Source organism: Ostrea edulis, chromosome 3 (assembly GCF_947568905.1).
Source record: "Ostrea edulis chromosome 3, xbOstEdul1.1, whole genome shotgun sequence".
NCBI lineage: Eukaryota > Metazoa > Mollusca > Bivalvia > Ostreida > Ostreidae > Ostrea > Ostrea edulis.
In genome coordinates, this window is record NC_079166.1 from 78445265 (window position 1) to 78457643 (window position 12379).

General features: G+C 34.3%; 1 protein-coding gene and 1 long non-coding RNA gene across 2 annotated transcripts in view; one reads left to right on the forward strand and one right to left on the reverse strand.

Annotated features, from left to right (window-relative positions):
* The window catches only part of LOC125674514 (centrosomal protein of 290 kDa-like), a 75900-nt gene extending 71433 nt beyond the window's left edge, over nt 1-4467 (reverse strand). The window contains exons 1-2 of the mRNA XM_056159099.1: nt 4374-4467; nt 840-957 (exon numbers count right to left, since the gene is read on the reverse strand). Of these exons, the coding sequence (XP_056015074.1) occupies nt 840-932 (93 nt within the window). The 5' untranslated portion in view covers nt 933-957; nt 4374-4467. The remainder of the gene's footprint in view (nt 1-839; nt 958-4373) is intronic.
* A 6255-nt stretch (nt 4468-10722) lies between these two features.
* The window catches only part of LOC125676209 (uncharacterized), a 2615-nt gene continuing 958 nt past the window's right edge, over nt 10723-12379 (forward strand). Inside the window, exons 1-4 of the long non-coding RNA XR_008801281.1 lie at nt 10723-11004; nt 11646-11804; nt 11971-12081; nt 12272-12379. The exon at nt 12272-12379 is cut by the window's right edge and continues 958 nt beyond it. This is a non-coding gene — a long non-coding RNA (uncharacterized LOC125676209). The remainder of the gene's footprint in view (nt 11005-11645; nt 11805-11970; nt 12082-12271) is intronic.

The following is a 12379-nucleotide window of genomic DNA, read 5'->3' on the forward strand; positions in this document are numbered from 1 at the left end:
GTATGCTTATAATTGTAATATAATATATATATATATATATCACTAACATAAGATTATAATGGTTTCGCTGCAAATTGTTAATCAACTCACTTCTTCAAAAATCAAACGGAACCATACATGAATGTCTGTAGGAAGATTTAATGTAACAAAGCAAGACTGGTGTTTAAGTCATTCTGGAGAAGAGTGAAGATTACAGACACCAAATCTGCTGACTGACGAAGAATCAGATGTAGCTTTACAGAGATGTTTAGATAGGTTTACAGAGATGTTTAGATAGGTTTACAGAAATGTTTAGATAGGTTTACAGAGATGTTTAGATAGGTTTACAGAGATGTTTGTTTACAGAAATGTTTAGATAGGTTTACAGAGATGTTTAGATAGGTTTACAGAGATGTTTGTTTACAGAAATGTTTAGATAGGTTTACAGAGATGTTTGGATAGGTTTACAGAGATGTTTAGATAGGTTTACAGAGATGTTTAGATAGGTTTACAGAGGTGTTTGGATAGGTTGACAGTGATGTTTAGATAGGTTTTTATTTCAAATCATGACCACAACCTAAACCTATCAAACAAATAAAACATAAAAATGTTGTACATGTATTTCCAAAAGTCTGGTTATTTCTACCTTCAATTTCTTTATTTTTAAATCATAATATTACTGCAACTGATTGTACAATATATACATTTTTTTATCAATAAAATAATTCATTTCAAGCTTATTACATACAAGAACTTTATACGTTTGTATGAACATGCATACACATTATTTATGAACAAAATTTGTTTATTTGATGTATTCTTAAGAATGTTACGTTAGTAGTTGACATGAATTTACTCACCGAGACAATAGACTCATAAAATTCTTCCACATCTTCCTCTGAGAGTTCCGATGGCTTTGCAGCCATCAGCTTATCCCAGTCTAAGGGTGGCATGGTGAGATCTACCGATGTCTCAACGCTGAAATGAGAGCAACCATAAATCTTAACTACATGTTAACTAAAAGTCATGTACATTAATAGTAAACAAGAGATTCGTAAAGCAGGGCATATCCCCTCACAATTCGTGTAAACCTACAAGCTTTTTCTATGAAGTCCTGTAGTGACCTTAACCTTTTGACCCCAAAATCAATGAGATACTTCCTCTCTTGATAACAAAGCTGCATGTGAAGTATCAAATCAATGTGGCATGTAGAGTGTTTCCAAGCTTTTTCTATTAAATCCTGAAGTGACCTTGACCTTTGGTCCCTAAAATTAGTAGACTTATCCCCCTCTTGATAAAAAAGCTACATGTGAAGTATCAAATCAATGTGGCCTGTAGAGTGTTTCCATGCTTTTTCTATTAAGTCCTGTAGTGACCTTGACCTTTGGCCCCTAAAATCGGTAGATTTCTTCCTCTCTTGATATTAACAAATCTACATGTGAAGTATCAAATCAATTGAACAAACAATGTGGCCTGTAAAGTGTCTACAAGCTCAGTGTTACACACACACACCCGTGTACTGACACCCACTCACTAATGGTCCATGACTACATATCCCCTCTCTGTTCATTGTGAGAGGATGCAAACATTTCATAACTTGGTTGAAAGTGCTACATCTTATGCAGCATGAAGTCTTTCGGGAACTCCATTTAGAAAATTATACTATTTACGAAAACCTTAGTATTCAAAGTAACATTACTGAAATACTGTACGTCTAAGTTAACACTGAGGAAACTCAGACTGGAGAAACACTTAACAGTTAGAACTTTTGAGGTCGTAGACCCTGAATTTTCTAAGTTTAAGGGTCCATGTTATATATATTAATTGTTTGTAAATAGTATTTTTTTTCTATCTGTATCTCTTTTCTTTTTGACTTTGAAACCCCTTTCATAAATAATCTCATTCTTTGATCTCGGTTTATAGCAAGACATTTTATGAAAAGAAAAATCATAACTATAAGAATCAAAACAAAACATGAAACAGCTTGGGGGGCGTGTCTGTTCAAAATGTTCAGTCTTTGATCACATACATGAAATTTTATTCAAATGAAAGAAAGCAGAAGTGAGCAAGCTCACATACCCCACGCTCCAACATTGCTTGACAATGCCTCACATAATAAATGGTAATGCTATGCATTACTGCAAGAACAGGACAGACGGGTTCAAAATTTTAAGTTCAAAAGGGGCATAACTCCACGAAAAAGTTTTGAATCAAAATTTTCTGGGAAGATGCACATCTACACAGTGTGTCCTTATCAACTATAAAGTTTCACAAAATTCTGTTGAGTGGTCTAAGAGGAGTTGCACTGACAAAAAAGTACTGTCGGTCGAGTCAAAAACATTATACCCTCCGCAACTTTGTTGCATGTGGTGTAATTAGCAAGTAGACGAAAGGCTAGCCACAACCTCGTTATATCACTAATACACCATAGTAACTATTTATCATTAGTAAACCACCAATACCTGGGGAATGTGATACATATAATTTCTATAATTCCATGTCTTGTAATTAAGATGAACAGGCAAATCTAATTCAGTGAGGAGAGTTAATTAAAATTCTACATCAGTTAACTGCTTTGTACAAAAGGTGTAGTGTCATCAACATGAAATATATCTGTATCACATTGAAATAGAGATTCTATTCTTTCTTATCAAAAGATAAAAGTCAAGGTTTCCTTATAGACATCAGTTTAGAGATTAATGGTGATATCGAGCAAAGCTCGGGACAGACCAAAGGCCTGTCCACAAAGCAAGGCTCTAAAGGCAACACGTATGTGAAAGGAAAAAGTCAAAATCGGCAAAAGAGATATGTTCTACAAATGTTCACTGACAGCTTTGTAAGCCAAAAATACAGGATTCCGAGAAGCAATTTGTAATTTAAACACTTAATTTGTTCAAAGTGAAATAATTATTGTAACAGTTTTTATCAAATTATTAAATAGAAAAACAGTAATATGACTAAATAGATGAATGAGTTCAAGAGTTTCTTTAATCAAAAATATATACGATATTATATATGCCTACCTTTTAACCAGTTTAAATTTGATGCTTAATTTTGTTTATTTGAAGCTGTCTTTTAAATTGCAAATGGGATATATTGTTAATAATGCATGTCTATAATTGTTTGATTTTTCACGCATCTTCACAAGTCAAGGGTTATTGATTCGCTACCTCGCACTAACCCTTGACATCAGTCACTATAAAAATGTTGGGCTTATTAGACCATCACACAATCCCCTATATATAAAACATCCAATGAAATCACTGCATCTTGTTATGGTGTACATGGATACAAACGACGCAATCTCATACTGCTGTATTGATAAACACGAGCAATCGTAATATTTACACCACTAATTACGTTCATTGATAGTACAGTACTTGGCCATAAGAAAGTTCCCAAAAGAAAATGTTCACTACAGATTTCATACAAAACCATATATTTTCAAACAATTTTTCTGAACACATTTCTTGATCAATTTTGATGAAATAAAAAGCACTGATCTCAAAGTATTCACAGTATCAGAATAATTATATAAGAATCTATTGTAAAGATATGACAATTTTAACACGAAGTTTAACTTGAGAGTACATACTCTTTATATAAGTATGTGTAATTTTGGAATAAAAAAAATTAACATTATGAATAAAATGTTATCTCTCTGCAATATTTCATCGTAACATTGTTTAAAAATATAACAGTTACTTTCGATATTTCTCATTGGAATGGTTTTTATTTCATCCACATAGAGGGAAAATTGTCTCCAAAAGACGATTTTGAAAATGATAGATTTACATGAAATATATTGAGATATCAAATTTTCGCTGGCAACTTACTTATGGACAAGTACTGGTAGATCAAGTTTGGAAATCTTTTTCAATACGACAATATTGCTTAAACGATTGAAATAGCCATACCTGTAGGTATCAATACACGTGTTTTTATTTGAATCTCTCGCTTCGCGTTGTTATAAATAGAACCGCATTCTCATTGAAACCCACTCTTTTGTGGAAACAATCAGAACGGGCCTTACTTTTTGATAGTCACTGATGTCAAGGGTTAGTTCGAGACAACGAATCAAAAACCCTTGACTTGTGAAGATGTTTTTCACGATGATTTGTTAGTTTTGCATCATCTACATTTACCCTTTATTCTACAATAGTAAGAAAATATGAATAATTTCTATTTTCCATTTACATGTTGGCAATGAATCTATTTTTCTTTCACAAGAGTCAACCTTGCTGACAAGTTCAATCACGAATCCCATCAACACTTCATAGATTCTTTGATTATCGTTCCAATTTGTATGATGCATTCCATGTACATGCATTTACAGAGTAAATGTGACGAAACAGATTAATGGTGAATCGCGTTCGAGCTGTACTACATCATACCTGCAATATTTGTTATTATATTCAGTACACAAACTTATCTGCCATTGTTGATACACAAACAGTGTTTGACGCGAGTATCTGGCGCACTTTCCGGCAAACTAATATTAGAATGAACTTCGATAAAAATATCCGAACAAAGATATGTCAAGTGTTTCCACAAAAGACAGACAGACAAACGGAATGATACACAGACAGACAGACATACAAACAGACAGACGTAAGGAAAGAGGGAGAGTAGGATAGGCACACATAAACATACAATATTTCTTAAAGAGGCAGGAACATGATTTGAACTGGAAAATTTTCAAATTTGATTTTTCCATTTTTCATTGTTCAGCAAAACTTGAATGTCAGTTGTGAAGGTACATGGGAGATAGGGATCTCACAATTCTTTGATATGTAAGCAAGACATGTACCATGTGTTTGTTTGCATAGGTTAAATATGCCAGTAAAAGTTTCGTTTGAAGCAGATTTTTTAATTTACAAGTTTATTCTGAACACAATTAAATAGTTTCTAGTGTTTAGCACATCTCATATTTTGTTTTAAACATGCTAATCTATATGTAAACAAAGGCATGGCACGAGCCTTGTTTACTTTACACACAAAATAGAATTAACCGAATACGGGACGTTTCGCCCCATAGGACGTTTCGTGCGAAGACGATTCGCCCGAAAGACGATTCACCCTGAGACATTTCGCCCTTGGACGATTCGCACTTAGATATTAAACTTACATTGGTGATTGTCTTTATTTTCTTTAATTTGTAGATTAATGTTTATAAATATCCATACTGATTAAAAAATAAGTTAATAGTCTATGTTATAGAAGTAATCAAACAGGTGCAATTATAATTATAGGGATTAACACTCTCAACAAACTAGCACGGTAAGTGATCTAAGCGAGATTAAAGACAACTACCGCGATGGCGGTACCACTTCAAATATTCAGTTAATTGCATCTATAATTTGCGTTTGCCGGGATCGATAATAATTTGGAGATGCTCCAGATGTCATTTCCATGGAGAATATAATGAGGAGACTCCTTTCAATTATGAGATTCCGTTTATATACTATAAAAATAAAATTAAAATAATCTCTTCAATCCGTACATAGCAAAGATAGCAAAGATGTCAGGTAAGTGAAAATGTTAAACGTCGCAATATTATACAAATCTTGATCTTGATACCGGCTATACATGTATAATTTTGATTAAGAAATATGAAAAATTGAATGTTCTGTATTACTTGAACATGCGACCATAAATCATATATAAAATGTTTAAGCTGCCCTGTCCAACCAGACTTGTATATCATTAAATATGAATGCTTTATATCAAAAGGAAACTTCAATCACACTCAAGTACTAATTAAAAGCAAGATCTAATTTGATTGAGGAAATTCGGCGTAAATGGACTAGCATCATGCCTGTCTATATATGTTAACATCAAATGTAATCAGACAAAACTTCTTAGATATGTAGTTATATAGATAATAAACAAAGTAATTGGAAAATGCATGGGACGTTTCGCATCACAAATAGGGGCCAACCGTCCTAGTGCGAATCGTCTCGGTACGAAACGTCTTTTGCTGCGAAACGTCCCGTTACCGGTTAAATATTTTTTAATTTAATATATTACAGGTTTATTCTGAACACAATTATATAGTTTCTAGTGTTTAGCACATCTCATATTTTGTTTTAAACATGCTAATCTATATGTAAACAAAGGCATGGCACGAGCCTTGTTTACTTTACACACAATTTTGAGTTCTGTATCTCACCATCTTCGCTAGTCAAGGGTTTACGATCTCTATAGCTAGACGCAGAGCGGATCGTAAACCCTTGCATGACTAGCAAAGATGGCGAGATACAGAATTCAAAATTTCATTTGTAACTCAACATCTGATATTCAAACTTAGTTTGACGATAAAATACTTTAATTAACCATTGTAAACCTTAAAATTGAAAAAATAAAATTTGAAAATGCTCAGCACAAGCCATCTTTAAACTTGGTACCTCAATTCAGGACTAAAATAAAAATAAAAATAGATAAATAAAACAAAATAAAAATAATAAAAACAAATAGGCCTATTATGACTTGGGTTACTTTCAAACATACTGTACTCTGACTAAGACTTGGAAAACTTGATATAGAAATCGCGTCTTCATTATTTTCTTGTATAACTCCAACACAGGTCTCCCGGGGATCCTATTCGCTGGAGTCTAGAACTTTTCAGTTTGTGAGACTTGCATAGTGGGTTAAGTTTAATTCTACGATGACTCATATATATCATTTTCACCACTGATCTGCTCAAATCCAGGTGTTGCGAAAACTACGGAACTGATTTTTAAGAAAATGTTTTATCTGTGCATATATATATATATATATATATATATATATATATATATATATATGGTGACATATGTTAAAAATATAAATAAATAATACTAATCAAATGAAATAAAAAATGAATGAATACATAAAATCCACTCACTCCCACACTTATACTATCCTTGGCACTGAAAACGTTAATGTGACAATTCAATGAATAGATTTTAGAAGAAAACAATGTACATACTGTAGATCCAATAAATGGGATTTTTTCTGTTTATTTTACTGTTTTCGTTAAATAAAATGTTCCACTCTGCCCATTTGGAACACTATAAAACTGTATTACTTGGTAAAGACAATAAAAAAGTTAATAACTGCATTGGAATTCTGAAATGGTTTTTCGCCATAAAGTTACACTGGTTAGATTAAAACCTGCTCTCTGAAGTGACATTGTATATTTGAACACTAAGATGATTCCACTAAGATATGACTTCTGTACACTGTAAGACAACATGTCAATAGTTTCATTTTCAGAGTGGCAAAAAGATCGTTATCAAATACTACATATTTTTTTAAATACACTTGACCGGCATAATTCTATACAGTATTCTTATTCTATACTGTAGCCATTGAATTCTGGAATTAACCAACTCTTGAAATGTCATATACATTTAACCTGATGATGCTTGTGAGGCTTGCATGTAGTGGGTGTTAAATTTCAAGTTTATTATAGATATACGTCCTTTTCAAACGCGAACGGAGGACGGAACGGAACGATTAATGTAGCTAAGATCACACAAAAATCGGGCAAATATGCTTTATTTTGATTAAAATGAAAATGAGAATTTATTTAGAAGCAGTAAAACAATTTCATTTCATAATGTTGCACCATAAATTGATTAATAAAAGGTTACCAGGGGCGTAGCCAGGGTACTTTTGATGTGGACGCTCGAGTAGGCAGGGGGTTTGGGGGCAACCTTAAGGCCCGCAATGGGTCCAGGTAAATTTTAGACGATTTTTAGGTGTATATTCGACCCTCCTGAATGCATTTTTTGTACAATTTATAAAATTTGTTACGCAGCCATATTCGAGGTCTTTTCTATTTTTGTATGAAATGCGGACACACACTTGTAAAATCTCAAAAATGAGAAAGGCTCTGTCCAATATCGTTGTATGACGAACCCACTACAAACACCTTTAGACCTTTAAAGAGACAAAATAAACACGTATGGTATTGACCTGGAATATTTTGATATTTCTAATACCCCCTTCTCTCTCTCTCTATCTCTCGCTCTCTCTGTGTGTGTGTGTCCTTGTCCAGTTTTTTTTTCTTTTTGGGTGTTGAAGTATTGGACTATCTTCAAGCTCAGATTTCTCACGTTTTAGATCTCCATCACCCATTCTGAATGTAGAAGGATTTTCGAGCGCTTCATCAACGCCTTCCAAATCAGAACTGCTAGGGTTTCTCGAACCCCCGGTAAGAACATCTGATGGAAAACATAGAACAAAGTGGTTAGAAGATAAATTTTGTGGTAAAACATTGGATGTATAAGTCCACATCACACATATTTCATTCGAAGACGCATTGTAGTCCTTGGACGGCTGTATTAGCTGATTATAGCAGTCCCTGCTGATAGAAGAATTTACTATCTCAGGGAAAATGCTTCGGATGGGCCTACAAATTACATTACAAACAGCATAAATGTGCAGCAATGAGGAATACTCGCCTAACTTTGCAGTTTTAAGAATTTCATTCTACAGAGATTTTGTTGCATTACCAGTTACTCTGCATTCGTCTGAAAGCGAAGTCTAAAACAATATGGCATCAAGAATACACTTCCCGACATTTTGCCTAAAATGTGAGCGTTCAAATACCATTTCTTATTATGAACCATTTCTTATAAAGTTTTTACTCTCATTTTAGCATGATGCTTTTCACATCCAAATATTAACAGGGAAATTGAGTGGTAAAAACAATTACCATCACCTAAAACTTTCTTTGGAGTTTGACCTTGAAGAGGTCAGGATTATACAAGGTCAAAGATTGATCCTCTTTGAAAATTTTGCTTTCAAAATCGCTCTGAGATACGAATGTTAAAAATACAGTCTCTATGCTTTTCTTTTTTCAACATGATTAGGAATTTAAGTGCTGCCCACCCTATCGCTGATGCATTCAGAGCTTCACGTCGTATTTTCTCGAAAAATGATAATTTGGAATTGCCATCTATGGTGAACAGTTATTTTTTTTTAGTTCAGTATCAATCACGAAAGGTAAATAAAGAAAATCAAAAAGGTATAAACGAAATCCTATCAATGACAAGACGATAATGTAGACAAATAACACAGGCACTTGTTTCTGTAAATGACTTATGACCTCTGTATACTAATAACAACACAAGGTACCTAGCTTCAAATGACACAGAATGGCACCCCCTGAGAATGTCGGCCTTTTGAGCTTCCAGGGAATATGCTATGTAAATGTATTTAGTACCGTTGTATTGTACAATCATTCAACTTAAAAACCATGTATGACATGACTGCATTCGTCGCCTCTTATCGCCGAAAACTGCAACAAAAAATGGATTTTCCGTTTTATACCACGAAGTGCTATGTACTGATACCGCACAGAATGAAAATTGTATATTCGTTGTGTTGAAAAATAAAGTCTCATTGTTTTATTATCACAATAAATTGATACGATGTTTATTACCAAAAAATCTTGAACATATTGCTTTGTTAACAAAATAAAAAAATTGAATTGAAGACGCTGTACGTTATTTTTAGTTACTCAAAAAAAAAAAAACACCCCAAAGCTGTTCGTACGTTTCGGGATTTTACATGTCATCAGAAGATAAAGCCACTCGGCTAATAAGACTTCCCGAGTGGAGATTTAAAAATATTTTCGTGTCGGAATCATGTCTGATGAAGATAATAATGAAATTATGACTTACTGTAAATACAACTTCGTTAACTATTAACTAGTATGAGAAATATTTCTGCCAATATTGCATGTTTCATGCAGATCTATGGAAAGTCAGAGAAAATACAGATAAAAGATTATTTGGAAGTATGCAAAATAGAGCAAGGAAAGTTTTTTTTAGTGATGTGTTATTGACTTTGTAGTATGTATTGATGTGGCAAGTACCTGTTGTTGCATTGAAGTTTTATGAAACCCACCATAAGTACTAAGAACGCTGCAAACACATATCAATGTTTTTCGGGGGCGACTGGCCAACCCTTCACATTAACTGTTATTTTCATCCATGCAAATGAAGATATATTGCGAGAATGGCCCCTCCACTATTTTTGATAGTACTATGTAGTAGTGAATGAGAAGATATTAATGCATGTAAGGTTGAAAGTTATGAATTGAAGCCCTGGAGCAAAGAATACTCCCCTCCCAGCCTGAGGGGAAAAAATTGAGACAGCAATGACGAACACTATAACCCCCCCCCCCCCCCCCCCATGCACACACTAATTAAGGTTCTGAAGGTCTTTATCATGACTATCATATTTGTATCATTGTCTGTCAGGAAATTTAAACAAGCCATGTGCAACTTCCAACTTCTCCGGCGAACCCCCTCCCCCGCATCCCTAATATTACGGATCTGTGCCGATATGGAAAAATTCACAGTCATCTGAAGTATGGACACCCCCCCCCCCCCCCCCCATTTTTCTGATTTTTTGGGGCGGCGATTATTTCTCCGAAATGTGTGGTTTCCCCGTCTATTCCATCCTAATTTCGATTTATGTAATCGTAAACATGCTTTTTTGTAAGCCTTAAATACCTTATACTGTTTATAATAAGTATATTCTATATTATACCAGTCCAGTAGAAGGCCAATCTCTATAGCTTGTGAAAAGCGTGAAACAACTACATCAATCGAAATTGCCTGTTATTTTTAATTCATCTCTGATGCGCTATCTTTTTATAAATAACTCTAAAGAATTCCAAACGTAATTTTAGAAGAGCGTGCTAGCCAGTCAAAATCGCCCACGTAACCTGTGCGGTATCAGTACATAGCACTTCGTGGTATAAAACGGAAAATCCATTTTTTGTTGCAGTTTTCGGCGATAAGAGGGTCTGTAAGTCTCGTTTGGTTTCACTTTCGGTTTTACTACTTCCCGGTACAACAACATGTGGAATATATAAAGTCGTAACAGAGAATCGGCGCCAATATGTAATTTGGTGTATTGTTAAGCGATCGGCTGCATACATGAGACTGGAAAAACCCTGCCATGTAGTTTATTTAGGTTCCTAGTCGATGCTACAGTAAGGAAGCGGTGGATATAAAGATGTAGGTACGTAATATTATCACAATTCAACGAATAATCATGTCAAATTAACACACGTGTGTATAAACTGACAGAATATACTGGATGTGTTGTTTAGATATTTCAGAGGGGCGAAGTAAGGGGCCTACGCCTACAAAAGATTTTGACAGACGAACTGATAAAAATAAAATAATAAGAGCAAAAAATTACATGTACTACAATTTCATAAATAGGGGTGGGGGGGGGGGGGGGGGGGGGGGGTGGGGGGGGGGGGGGGGGTAAGTTTTTCTTCGTTATCGATTTCAACATTTATTAACATCTTTTACTACATAATTCCCTTCTGTCTGAAGAGGGCAAGGAACACTTATTTATTGTATCAATATAGAAAAATAACCTTGCTAGGAAAAGGGGAAAGGGTTGACAGGACACTCTTGATACTACTTGCCTTTATATAGGCTCCTGCATGATTAAATTTTGTATTGTGTTTCAAGAGAACTGGCATATATCTTTATTGTATAATTATGTAAAAGTGACGCATGGCCTTGAAAAGAATGATTGTAACACTCATATTCTGTGCTTATTTCAGAAACTACAACTTTGTTGTGTATAAGTGAGCCACTTTAAGTCAATAAAAACAGCAACTTATGGTATATTACTTTTTTTCATAGACACAAAGTTACGAAACCTGCTGAAGCAGAAGCATCTGCTTCAAACGTACATGTAGGAACCGAAGTTGATACTGCTACCAACATATCTGTACCAGACAACAATGAAGTGCATCTACATGATCACGAGTATACAGCACCAAACCCTCAACATTTAAAAAGGTACAGTGTACGATACAAGTATTCTAGTACATCAAACCAGGAAGTTACAACGGTTGTTAAGTTTAGTGTCAGGTGGTTTTTCTGTATTTTCTTCATTCTCATTTCAGTGTTATCTAAATTTATATGCACACCAAATACTATAATGGTATTGCTTTTGTTCTTACAGCTTCCCTTGAAGACTATGATGTTGTAAACTTGCAGTGAGAAATATACCTGCTTAATTAAAGGAAACCATCCTTGACAATTGGGAACATCATAATTGAAAGACCCTGGAAAGGTATGTTTTAGCGGTTCGTTAAGGAAAAATGAACAATGCACTTTCTATACACTGACTAGTTATCAATTTCACAGGTCAGCGCAGATTTCACAGTATTCAATTACCTAGTAATTTTAGGGGGGTATAAATGTTGCTGTATACACCATTTTCTGTGGATATTTTTCATATATTCTTGAAATTTTGTTTGAAGGGATCATGAACACTGTTGGGAGTGTCCATTCAACTGAAATATAAAAGTCAGAAGAATTGAAGATTGCATTGGATGCAACAGAAGTGACCTAATATGACCAAATTGATA